General features: G+C 34.8%; 1 protein-coding gene and 1 pseudogene across 1 annotated transcript; one reads left to right on the top strand and one right to left on the bottom strand.

Annotated features, from left to right (window-relative positions):
• Positions 1-2,876: 2,876 nt before the first annotated feature.
• On the bottom strand, positions 2,877-3,849 carry LOC109186246 (annotated as a pseudogene).
• Positions 3,850-10,575: 6,726 nt separating this feature from the next.
• LOC109186743 (eukaryotic peptide chain release factor subunit 1-3-like) lies at positions 10,576-13,342 on the top strand. Its single transcript, XM_019336860.1, has 2 exons — positions 10,576-10,673; positions 11,690-13,342. Exon 2 carries the CDS (start codon positions 11,727-11,729, stop codon positions 13,038-13,040), a length of 1,314 nt encoding a protein of 437 aa, XP_019192405.1. The 5' UTR covers positions 10,576-10,673; positions 11,690-11,726; the 3' UTR covers positions 13,041-13,342.
• Positions 13,343-13,800: the final 458 nt, after the last annotated feature.

Below are 13,800 nucleotides of genomic sequence, written 5' to 3'. Positions count from 1 at the left end.
AAATAGTTTAAAATAACTTTTTAAATTAATTTTTAAAAAAATCATTTTACATATAATCAACTGTCAGTTAACAATTAATTTATAAAACATCATTCTAAAACAGTGATATTAATTAATCAAACCTACTATTGCCCCTCCTGCATTAATAAAATTTCAAACTCATTTGATTTCAAAATAATAATAATAATAATCAATGAACACAAATAATTTAAAATGGAGTATTTGTTTCTAAAGACCTGATGACCTAAGCAGTGACGTTGACGGCGAAGTTCGTCACTGATTACTTTTTTAGTGTTTTCAGTTAGAAGAAGGATTTCTACACCTTTTAATTTGTTGTGTTAATACATGATACACTCTTTAAAAAAATGTAATTTTAACAAAATATAAGAACTTTCCTCATAAAAAGAGCTCATTTGTCACTTGAAATATCACTTCGGATTATATATACTTGATTGTATCATATACTACTCGTACAGTCGTATCAATATCAAAACTTTTGGGATGTCGTTGAGTGAAAATGATATATCCATCATTAACTAAGCGTCAAGGATCAATCATTGATCTTGGTAAAGAGCAACCTTAAATCCCTATTTTAGTTGTCTCACCCGGAAAGGTGTGTACAATTCAACAAAATGATAAACCATTGTGGTCATCGGTGAAAACACTATGTTACGCCCAAAAAAATCAATGTAACTTTCTCCAACATACAACACTGATAAGACCCAACAAAAGTATGAAAAGAATCTCTTAATAAGAGCCACACTAGCCAAAAAAGAGTTATCATACTCGGAGCATTCTCGATAGTATTGATTTTTTTTTATTTACTTTTCTTTGATTTTTGAGGTGTCAATTAGGAGAGAGAATAAGAAAAAAAAAATTAAAAGCATGTCTAACGAAAAAAAAAAAAAAAAAAAAAACAAACAAACAAACAAACAGAGCGGATGCAAACAACTCTTCTTGCAAGAAGAACCCAACTCTTATTTCTCCTCCGCATAAATCATATTCTCCTAAAAAATTGTGAAAAATCACATATGGGAATGAAGAATTCTATTTGCAACACTCTAATTGCTATTTACACCACCCATTTAATAGATGTGATAGCTTTACAAGTGGGGTAAGAAAAGCGGTGTTGCTCTTTACACCACCATTTAGTCAAAAGTGGACATAAAGTACTTTGAAATTATAAAAAGCTGAAAACTTTCAATAATTACATAGGTGGTTAAATCAACCAAATGGAGATTTATATTGCTTTGCCTAATTTTTTTTGTGCAATTAAGTTTCTAATTTCAATACTTTATTTTTTAATTCAATACTTTATTTTTTAAGTTTCTAATTTCAATACATATTTTTTTAAGTATCTAATTGCAATATATTTTTTTTTAATATTTGTAGATGGCTTATCTATAGAAGTATTTTGAGAAAAATGCATGTCATCAATACCATCAAACCATTAATGAGATTTATTCTACTAATCATGAAACGCATTAGTTGATTCTCAATCTTATAAAGCATATATGTATTGAAATTATAATTTTTTTAAAAAATATATTGAAATTAGAAACTTAAAAAATATATGTATTGAAATTAGAAACTTAAAAAACATATGTTTTTCTAATTTCAATACATATTTTTTTAAGTTTCTAATTTCAATACATATTTTTTAAAAATTTATAATTTCATTTCATATATGTTTTATGAGATTGAGACTCAACTAATGCGTTCCACGATTGGTAAAATAAATCTCATTGATGGATTGATAGTATAGGTGACATGCACTCTCTCAAAATACTTCTATAGACATGTCATCTACAAATATTTTTTAAAAAATATGTCTTGAAATTAGAAACTTAATTATACAAAAAAATTAAGCATCAAAACATTTGTAACAAAAAAAAAAAAAAACTCGCATTCTCCGGTTAAAAAAGCAGCCCATCCAGTGGGTCGCCTTCTCACCGGAGAAGTTTTTTTTAATGTTTATTTTTTTTTAATTTAAAAATTATTGAAAATGAGATATCATAAATCACATTTGACTAAGTTGGTGTAAATGGAGGTGTTCATTTTGTTATTTACACCACCTTAGTCAGATGTGATTTATGAGATCTCATTTTAAATAATTTTTAAATTAATTAAAATATTAAAAAATAAAAAAAAACATTAAAAAAAAAAAAAAAAAAACTCAACTTCTCCGATGAGAAGGCGACCTACTAAATGGGCTGCTTTCTCACCGGAGAATGCGAGTCTTTTTTTTTTTTTTGTTATAAATGTTTTGATGCCTAATTTTTTTTGTACAATTAAATTTCTAATTTCAATAAATATTTTTTTAAAAAAAATATTTGTAGATGACATGTCTATAGAAGTATTTTGAGAAAGTGCATGTTATCTATACTATCAAACCATAAATGAAATTTATTCTACCAATCATGGAACGCATTAGTTGAGTCTCAATCTCATAAAACATATATGAAATGAAATTATAAAATTTTTAAAAATATGTATTGAAATTAAAAATTTTAAAAAATATGTATTGAAATTAGAAAAACATATTTTTTTAATTTTCTAATCTCAATACATATTTTTTTAAGTTTCTAATTTCAATACATATATTTTTTTAAAATTATAATTTCAATAGATATATGCTTTATGAGATTGAGACTCAATTAATGCATTCCATGATTAGTAAAATAAATCTCATTAATGAATTGATGGTATCGATGACATGCACTTTCTCGAAATACTTCTATAGATATATCATTTTTAAATGTTAATAAAATGTATTGAAATTAGAAACTTAAAAAATAAAGTATTGAAATTAGAAACTTAATTGTACAACAAAAATTAGGCAAAAATATGAAACCTACTCCTTGTGATCTTTTGGGTCACAGAATCTCGGAATAAAAGGGGGCACTAACATGAGCAACAACTTGGTTTGCTGACATCCATGCCCACTTTCCAAATTCAGGCTTCTCAATCCCATCACGCAAGAAGGTTGATTTCTTCCTACTTTCCAGTAAACTTCAAGAGGAACCAAAAGAGTTTCAAATCCCAGGTAGCAATAATTGTCAAGAACATATCTTTCAAATGCAACAACAAATGGTAAGAATTAAGGAACTGATTTAAAGTTAAGCAACTTGAAGGGAAATTGCATATACTAACCATTTCTGAGTTTGACCCTTCCAGTCAGTTCCCCATTTACGCTTAAGTTTTTCCCTGACATCTGGTGGGTATCTGCATATGTTAACCAGAACGGCACCTGCAAGGAAGGTATGTGCATACAATCTGTTCGATGAAATATCTCACTGAAGCGAAACAAGAGGACTCGGTTAAAATGAGCATTTTGGTTGGATAAATAAGAGCAATCAAATCTTCATTGATCTGCTCAACAACAAATCTGCTCTTCCTTCATTAGATCTAACAAATTGTAAATTGTAAATTTGTAATAGAATCTGCTGCGTGTATGCCTCCGCAACAATTTCAGCTGAAGTTATTCCAGTTTCTTCTCTCAATTCTCGAATTGCTGCATGTTTTGGATCTTCACCGTCATTAATGCCTCCCTGTTTTCAAACGTGATTTTGTTACAGAGAGATAAACAATATTCCAAATCGAAAAAGATCATCTCAGAATTTACCTGCGGCATTTGCCAGGAACCAGGGATGTAAATCCTTGAAGCTACAAAAATCTGCAGAATTCATATATATACACAGTAAATGAACTAACTCCATAGACAGTCGAGAATGCGTACAAATAAACTAGTTTGATCGAATATGAATAATCTAGTATCACCTTCTTGTCAGAAGGGTTCATCAGGCAAATGCCGACGCATTTCCGGTAACCTTCCGGCGGATTCTCCATTGATGGTTAAGAACTGAACACTTCGCAAAGCTTTTACATGCCCTTTTTGTAGTGGGCAGCTCATGCAAGTCCATTGAAGGAAAGATGTAAACAGCATTAAACTTTGTGGAAATCTAAGAGATTTAATTCTCATTTTCAGCGAAATCTATTAAAGTTGCTTCTCGTGGTTTGAAATTGATTTTTCACGACAAACATTAGTTGTATGTTGGAAAATTAACAATAAAATGACTATTCATATGACATTGGTCACTCGATTTAATAAAGATATATAAACATTGAAAAACAACACTAATTATATCTATCAAAATCAAATCAAATGAAGAGTCTTCTAAACGGATACTAAGACATTGAATAACAATAGCATCAGACTCAACACTAGCATAGTCCATCATCTTTAGCCAACTAAGAGCTCTCCGGATGCCAAGAACTTCAGCTTCCTTTCGAGAATATATGTTCTCGTCCATGGATTGCATCTGGCTACTTGAAATTGACGTTGATAACCTCTCAAGATCTATGGTAAAAGATGTTTGGTAAATTGGATTTTAGCTGATAGTTGATTCCATGCAACACAACTTTCTAAAAAAAAATTGAATGAAAAAAAGTTACTTTCAGCATTTTTTTTTAAAAACATTTTGGAACAATAAGTTGTTACAAAAAACTCATTAATCAAACACTTATAGAGTTTTTACCCATTTTGGTCCCTTGACTATGTCTCATTCTCAATTTTGCATTTCGACTTTCAATTGCACCCAATGTGGTCCCTTGACTTTTAAAAATTATCCTAAATTGGTCCTCCGTTAGGTTTTACGTTAACTGGGTGTTAAGATTGGGGGTATTTCTGTCCATTCATGACAATTATTAGTTAGATTTGCCACCAAAGCTGCGTCCCAGTGAACTCGTTATCTCCTTCCTACGACGGTGAACCCGGAGATGAGAAAGCATCTTGATCTCCATCCAGAACTCATTCTCCCTTTGCCTCGACTCCGCCTTGTTCAATCGTTTCACTACGACAAAACTGTTTTGTGTTGGGAAAATGGTGACTTCTACTTCCCCTTTAGAGACAAGTGATGGTTGGCTGAAATACCTGTAGAGCTTAAAGCATGAGTTTCTCAGTGCATTTTATCAATGTTATGAACATAGAGATCACAGAAAGTGATCGATGATGAAGTTCCATATTCATACCCGTGTTTGGAAAGAACTTTTGCGCCTAATTCATAAACCTGTAAAATCAATCAATATTCAATCCCAACTATCCCTGCTTCTTCTCATACCCTTCTTCTGGGAAAGAGCCTTCTTGCTGTCAAGGCATTTATACGCTCCCCAGAGCTCTTTGAGTTGGGGAGAATAATGGAAGGTAAGGAAAGAAAGAGGGGGTCAATTGTCGGGCTATAGTCATAACTCTAGTGCAATGCAGTCTTAGGAAAGTTGACAAAGCTAAAATTTTGCAATCCCATGGAAGAAACAGTAATGGCGAAGACGGGGCAAGTGAACTCTTACAACTTTGCAATTCTTTTCACTTGCTCTTCTGATGGAGGTGGTGGGACGGACATACGAAGCAGCATCGATGATGGCCTGCAATTGTACACTCCATTACAACTAACTTTGTGGTGGTTATAGAAGCAATTCTAGCGTCTAACACATGATCTGTGATCATCAAGAATGTTTTTTTTTTTGTTTTTGCCATTTAATTTCTGACCAGATGGTAAAGCTAATTTAGAACCGTACAAGAGAAAAGTACAACGCAGAAGAGCGCATTCGCATATACAGGTCGGGTTTCCATGTTAGGCCTTATAGCCATTGAAACATATTGTTTGCTCCGGCGACCATCCAATATTATTGCCGGCACATGCAATATGTACTCCGTGAAGATCGGATTTTGGAGCCGCATGCCCTTTCAAAAACATCAAAATATCTCTCATCCGTTGTATTCGCTATGTCCACGGAGAGAACTCGTTCATTGATGGCATCAATTTCGGGATCAAACTCGCAAAAATAGAGTCTGAATAGATATGAAAACTCAGAATTCACGGGAAATGTCCAGTTGACAACTTGAAGATGGCTACTCCGTTAACACCACGGTGAGGTCACTGACCAGAGATCTGAGCTATCTCACGAGTTTGCCTGGAGCATCATCGGAGAGACTGCGCATTTTCGAGGCCGATCTCGGCCAGCCGAAGAGTTTCCAGACCTCGGTGGAGGAATGCGTTGGAGTGCTTCACGTTACGCATCCAATGGACTTCGGGAAGGGGTCGTAGGTGATGTGGACATCCAAATAGCAGTTGACATAGGTGCAAGGAGGTGAATGGACGGAAATATCCTCAATCTTAACCCCAAGTTAACGTAAAATCTGACGGAGATCTAATTTGGGGTAATTTTTAAACGTCAAGGGACCACATTGAGTGCAATTAAAAGTCAGAATGTAAAATTGAGAATGAGCCATAGTCAAGGGGCCAAAATGGGTAAAAACTCAACACTTATATTAGATATTTTAACAAAATCAAACAACTAAGAGGGTGTTTGGTTGGATGGAAAACATTTTTCATGGAAATCGTTTTCTTAAAAGTGAAGGAAAATGATGTTTTATGTTGTTTGGTTGGATAGAAAACATTTTCCATAAGAAAAAGTTTTCCTTAAGGATGAGGAAAACAAATTCCTAGCTCATGCTAGGTATTTTGTTTTCCATGGAAAACTAACATGACAATTTTACCCTCAACATTCTTTATTAATTACTTTTATTATTATTATATTATTATTGTTGTGTAGGGTTATATTTGTCATTATACTCATTATTCCTTACCATTCCAAACTCAACCAAACAATGGAATTCATATTCCTAGTAATTTCTTTTCCACCAACCAAACAATGAAATCTATTTTCTTGGAATTTATTTTCCATGGAATTTCAATTCCATTTCCCTTCAAATATTTTCTAGCGAACCAAACGACCCCTAATAGTGGTCAAATAAATTAAAATTGACTGATAAGCTAACTATATTACCAGACATGAGCCAATATATGCCCTAAGGCACACATATTCACAACTTGGCTGATAAGTTAATTATATTCTCAAATTTTCCGCATCTTCATATTTCACGTCCCATTTTCCTAGTATTTTCAACCCAATCTTATTACTCCTTAAGTGAGAATCATTCTTGCTTTATTGGATTTAGCCTTGAGGCCCTATCAAGTAATATATATTATAAGTTCAAGAGTAAATATCCAAAATGGTCCCTCAACTATAGCTAAATTTACAAATTGGTCATCGACTTTTAATTTCAACCAATTAAGTCCTTAACTTTTCAATTTTAACACAATTTGGTCCTTTGTCTGTTTGACCGTTTGTTGACTGCGCTTTTTTAGGATATATATATGTAATTTCATGGTCCATCGTCGGTTTTTTAACGTTCCGGTTGCATTTCTAGACCGCACTGTTACATTTGAATCCACTGCTGGCGCTGCACCCCATGCCGGAGAGATTATAGCTTTTGATAGATAGATCGCCGAAGTCCCTGGAGTGGCTCTTCGAGAAAACCGTGACTCCAAGCGATGTAGGCAAGCTGAACCGGCTCGGGATCCCCAAGCAGCAAGCGGAGAAGCACTTCCCCCCTCCGAAACGGCGCTGTCACTTCCAAGAGCGTTCTCTAAGCTGAACCGGCTCGTGATCCCCAAGCAGCAAGCAGAGAAGCACTTCCCCCTCTGAAACAATTATGTCACCTCCAAGAGTGTTTTCTTGAGCTTTGCACGTGAAACTACATATATATCCTCAAAGATCACGGTCAACAAACGGCCAAATAGATGAAGGACCAAATTGTGTCAAAATTGCAAAGTTAAGGACTTAATTGATTGAAATTGAAAGTCGAAGACCAATTTGTGAATTTAGCTATAGTCGAGGGACCATTTTGAGTATTTACTCTAAGTTCAATATATATTATTTGTGGTTGAGTGAATGAGTGACATATATTTTTAATTTTAAGTTCAGATATTATAAGTTTAATATTTAATTTCTGAAGTGTACATGTGTTTATAATTTGTATGGAAACTTTTTATATACACTTTTTCTATATGCCCAAGTTGTTGAATTCAAGTATCCAATTATTTGTCAACAAGAGAATTGATAATTAGAAGATTGTCTTTAACAAATCAATTAAAATGGTAGTCAACTTTTTTAATCTATTAAAAATAATAAAACATCCATATCATAAAATAAAATATATAAAATTGATAGATATAATTAAACAAAACCCCATGATTACACCATGAAAAATCATATCCAAATATCCTTGAAAGAAAAAAAAACAAATAAACTATTACACAATATAATTTTCAATTAAAAATAATACTTTAAAAGAATAGAGGTCAAATATGTCATTGAATTATTCGCCAAATAACCAAATTAGCCATCGTAATGGCCAACGAAGACATTAGCCATGGTGAACATCCGTGGCCAATTTTTTATTTCTTAGAAAGGGGTAATCGCACTTTTGGTCCTTCAATTAGTGCCCATTCTGCAATGTCATCCTTAGTTTCCAATTTGAACACATTTGGTCCCTCAATTGTTCGACCATTAAGCAGATTTAGTCCTTCTGTCTGTATGGCCGTTTAACACCGTTTAAAGCATGGGTAAAAGTGGAATTTCACATAGCATTGTTTATAATAAGTATGAGAAATCACACTTTTGGTCCCTCAATTAGTGCTCAATCTGTAATGTCATCCTTAGTTCTCAATTTGAACACAATTGGTCCCTCTGACTAACTCGCTCGAAAATCGCCTTCGTCCATTCCGACATCTTCAGAGGCAAACGCCTGCTCCGGAACCCAAGCTGTTTCTTGGTCGGACGCCAAGCTCCGGCGCCGGCGGCCTTCTTCTTCATCGGCACCCACCCTTTAGTGAACAAAGCCAGAGAAATACTAAACAGCCGCGTGTTGTTCGCCAGCGGCGCCACGATCCCATTCCTAACACTCTAAGTCGACGACGTCACTTGCAGGCTGTCTATACATGTCTGCGTGTTGGTGAGAATGGCGCTGAGCAATGTTTGCACGTCGTCGGCTTCCAACACCGGGAGATACGGGGAAGTCCCGTTGACAGTCTTGAAATAACTGGAGAGATAATCCATGTTTAAATCGGCGAGGAACTCACAATCCTTGAGAGCTCGAACGGCGGTGGTGGTTAACGACTTGGAATTGCGACGAAGGTACTTCTGGATCAATGACAGAAACTTGTACGCAGCGGATAAGGATTTGCAGACGGAGAATCATATCGTCCATATTCATAGACATTGGAAGAAGAGTTGTTGTTGAGGAAAACAGTTTGACAGTAAGATGGGTAGGGAGTGGACTTGCAAATGGTGGATGCCAAGACATTTCTCGACGGTGGCGGAGCATCTGCGGTGGTGGAAATAACAACCGGGCAGAGAAAGGGGAAAAATTAGCTTATTATATTCAAGGCTATGTGAAATTTCAATTATACCCCTAATTTAAACGAAGTTAAATTGATGGTCTCACAAAAGGACCAAATCTGCTAAAATTGGAAACTAAGGATGACATTGCAGATTGAGCACTAATCGAGAGACCAAAAGTGCAATTTCCCATACTTATTATAAACAATGCTATGTGAAATTCCACTTTTACCCATGCTTTAAACGATGTTAAACGACCATACAGACAGAAGGACCAAATCTGCTTAATGGTCGAATAATTGAGGGACCAAATGTGTTCAAATTGAGAACTAAGGATGACATTGCAGAATGAGCACTAATTGAGGGACCAAAAGTGCGATTACCCCTTCTTAGAAAATAAAAAGCCATGTTAACCCTAATTATTATATTTGAATGCTACATAAATAAATTTTAAGGAAATTGACACTTTTCCCTATAGTAATAATAACTTATGTCCCTCTTGAATTATTGTACTTTTTACCACTCAATTATCTCAAAAGTGCCTATTTTAACCTGAACTCGTTAACTGTTCACGGTGGACATTTAAAATCTTAAAATTTTTTATTTTTAAAAGGAAAAAAAGTCAAATATGCCATTGAACTTTATATACATAAAAAACAATTAGGCACTTATACTTAAAAAAAAATTACAATTAAACATATTAACGTCTCATTTTTTGTACATTTAGACCCAATATTCGATTATCCACTAGTAAAAACGGGTAATGCTTATGTGTCAAGCCACAAATAACAAAAAGAAATAAATATATATGCCGGTGACTTGCATTGCATTATGGTTAGTAGTTATTTCGTCAAATAAAAGAAGAATGATGACAACAGTCGTGATTGTCAAAACCCTTACAAAGTAATAAAATAGGTCATGTTGTCATCCTTTTACCGGTAACCAACATATCTTTCTAGTTTGAAGTAGAATTTTTGTCTACCACCCCTGACCAACTTACAATTGGAGTTCAAGAACATATCTTTTTTCATTATTAATAGCAAAAAAGGAAGATAAGAGAAAAGTCAAAGTCGAAGTCGAAGTCGGGCCGGGCCTACCCATTGTCATTCCAACACAAAATGTGGAACCCCAATAATCAAAGTATTGACAAAAATTCGCCACAAGTTTTGTTTGCGTATGGGAGGAAATTGGGGCATTTACCAAAATTTACATTTTATCAATACCATACCATGAAGTAAACGTAAATCTGTAGCCCAAAATTCCTATTTAATAAAATTCTCGAAATTATTCAAAAAAAAATAAATAAAAAAATTCTCGAAAGGATCAAACTTTTATCCAATTTTATAATTCACACACAAAAACCAAATATATACACACTTTGCGCGTTTGGAGTCAGCTTTGCTCAAGGCTTCTTCGACCCCCGAAAAAAGGTACCCTAGCTCCGCTATCTCCGATTGTTTTTCTTATTTTCGTGCCCCGATTTGGCTATCTGATTTGGGTTTGCTCCGATTTAGCTTTCTTCTTAAATCATTCCCGGAACCGTTGCTGTTTCTTCTTTGTCTTTTTTTTTTTTTTTTTTGGATTTTCTTCTGACGAGTGTTGGGATTGATTCGATATATCTGTTTGTTTCGTGGCCTTACTGCTGTCTTGTGATTTGAATATGCGGATTTAGTGTTTTGTAGTTTGAGAATTTCTGGATCTCTGATTTTTTAGGTTACTATTTTTGTCTCTGAATGTTGCCTTAATGTTTGTGAAGTGAAATTTATGGTTTTGTATGTAAGATTCCCAGAGTTGAATCGAGCTAAACTTAAATGGGTTTTTCCTAACTAGTGCCAAGAATCGTTTTTTTTTTTTTTTTTTTTTTTTTTTTTTGGGTCTTGTGGTGAACTGTTGGAGGATTGTAGCAAAAATATTCACATATCTCCTGCTCCATGGCCTATAGAATGAGTTGGTCCGTTTAAAAAAAATAGAAATTGTAATTAGTTTCAAGTTGGGTTTTATTGGGACGGTGAAACTACTGATTATCTTTTTAAGATAATGAACTATACAACAAGCAAAGCATATAAAGAAAGTTGCATCTCGAGGCCCTGAATGCTTTCTGCTGATATAATATGGATTCTGTTAAGAAAAAACTGATTTACTTGGTTCGAGATCTCTTGAAGGTACAATATGTGAATGAAGTTCATACACTGGCTGTGACTCTTGAATTTGATACACTGGCTGTGGCTTTTTGTTTTCCTAGTATTGTACTGCACAACCTGTTAGACAAATTACTGGCAACTAGGATGCATTTTATTTTATACCTTCACTGCATAATACGGAGTAATTATTTTCTTATTTTATTCTTGGTTTATATTTATGTGCTTCTTATTTACCATCATTCATCTATTTCACATTCTTGGTAAACATGAATTTAATTTTCTCTTATCTATGCCAAAATGGTCAGGTCTCTTTGCTGCTAAGCCTTGAGGTGTCATTCCACAATGGCAGATGGTCAAGAGCATGACAAGAATATTGAAATATGGAAAATGAAGAAACTGATTAAAGCTCTAGAATCTGCAAGAGGAAATGGTACCAGCATGATCTCCCTTATCATACCTCCAGGTGACCAAATATCTCGAGTTACAAAGATGTTGGCAGAAGAGTATGGAACTGCATCAAATATCAAAAGCAGAGTGAACCGTCAGTCAGTCCTGGGTGCAATAACATCTGCCCAGCAAAGGCTCAAACTTTATAACAAAGTTCCCCCGAATGGACTGGTGCTCTATACAGGAACTATTGTGACGGACGATGGGAAAGAAAAGAAGGTCACCTTTGACTTTGCACCTTTTAAGCCCATTAATGCTTCTTTATACCTGTGTGACAATAAATTTCACACTGAACCTCTGGGTGAACTTTTGGAATCTGATGAGAAGTTTGGTTTTATTGTCATGGATGGGAATGGCACCCTTTTTGGTACCTTAAGTGGAAACACCAGAGAAGTGCTTCACAAATTCACTGTTGATCTCCCAAAGAAGCATGGAAGAGGAGGGCAATCAGCTCTTCGATTTGCTCGTCTTCGAATGGAAAAACGACACAATTATGTTAGGAAGACAGCAGAGCTTGCTACACAGTTCTTTATTAACCCTGCAACAAGCCAGCCGAATGTTTCTGGGTTAATTCTTGCTGGATCTGCTGATTTCAAGACTGAGCTAAGTCAATCAGATATGTTTGATCCTCGATTACAAGCTAAGATCCTTAATGTGGTTGATGTGTCTTATGGTGGGGAGAATGGTTTCAACCAGGCAATCGAGTTGTCTGCTGAGATTCTGTCTAATGTGAAGTTCATACAGGAAAAGAAGTTGATAGGGAAGTTCTTTGAGGAAATTAGTCAAGATACTGGGAAATATGTATTTGGTGTGGATGACACAATAAAAGCTCTTGAGATGGGAGCTGTTGAAACACTTGTTGTGTGGGAGAATCTTGATATTAATCGATATATGCTGAAAAACAGTGTTACCAATGAGATTATTGTTAAACACTTTAACAAGGACCAAGAGACTAATCATAGCAACTTCAAGGACCCTGCCACGTCTGCTGAGTTGGAGGTTCAAGACAAAATGCCGCTTCTGGAGTGGTTTGCCAATGAATACAGGAATTTTGGCTGTTCACTTGAATTTGTAACCAATAAGTCTCAAGAGGGATCGCAATTCTGCAGAGGGTTTGGTGGAATTGGTGGAATCCTTCGATACCAGCTTGACATGCGTGATTTTGATGAGCCTTCTGATGAAGGAGAATTGTACGAAGATTCCGATTAAGTTGTTTTCCAGTCTCTTCCCGATTCTGGTTGATTGATGGAAGATTCACAATTGCATGGAAGTTTTTTGGCTAGAACAATGATGAGATTCTGGTTGTGATGTTAGAGTCGAACACGCAGTTTATGTTCTCTTCTGGTGTTGTATTTCTTTATCTTTACTATATGAGTCATGGGACTAGCCTAATAGTTGAAACAGGACTCTTAAATTTGTCTTAAAATTTGTGTGCCATTTCATCCTTTTTGAGTTAATTAGATTTTTGACTATATTGCTCTTGATAGCTATATAATGTTGTCTTTGTATCATAGTTGTACTTCATTGAGCTTGAAAGTTTTGTTTTGCCATACACAAGAAAATCTGCTCTCAAATGTACAGAAATGTTTGGTTTATGAAGAAACCATAAAACTGGAAGGCATAGAAGAACTGTATGGAAAACAAATGGGATTATTTCTAAGACTGATAGTAAGGGATGAGATTGGATGATCTTGAAATTATATTGTTATGGTTATCTGTTTCTTAGTTTACACGTGTAACATTTTGATCTAGAAAATTGCTAGTGAGCCATGATCTATACATGCTGATTTTCCACTTCTGTCATGATGCATAAGAATGAGTGTTGCTAACTGAGTTTCCTTGTATGGGCATGGTCAATTGCAGAAGCTCGGGAGCGAACAAATGGACTGAAGAAGGAAGGGAATTGATACGACATTGGCTGATCAACTGTCAGTTAACGAAACCTATATGTGATTGTGGAGGGTGATTG

The sequence above is a fragment of the Ipomoea nil genome, unplaced genomic scaffold, assembly GCF_001879475.1.
Source record: "Ipomoea nil cultivar Tokyo-kokei standard unplaced genomic scaffold, Asagao_1.1 scaffold1407, whole genome shotgun sequence".
In the NCBI taxonomy this organism is placed as follows: domain Eukaryota; kingdom Viridiplantae; phylum Streptophyta; class Magnoliopsida; order Solanales; family Convolvulaceae; genus Ipomoea; species Ipomoea nil.
The sequence above is the reverse complement of the archived record's forward strand: the minus strand, read 5'-3'. Positions and strand labels throughout refer to the sequence as shown.

What these genes read in the sequence shown, in the direction of transcription:
- LOC109186743 (XM_019336860.1), top strand. Translation starts at nt 11,727, where the DNA reads ATGGCAGATGGTCAAGAGCATGACAAGAATATTGAAATATGGAAAATG.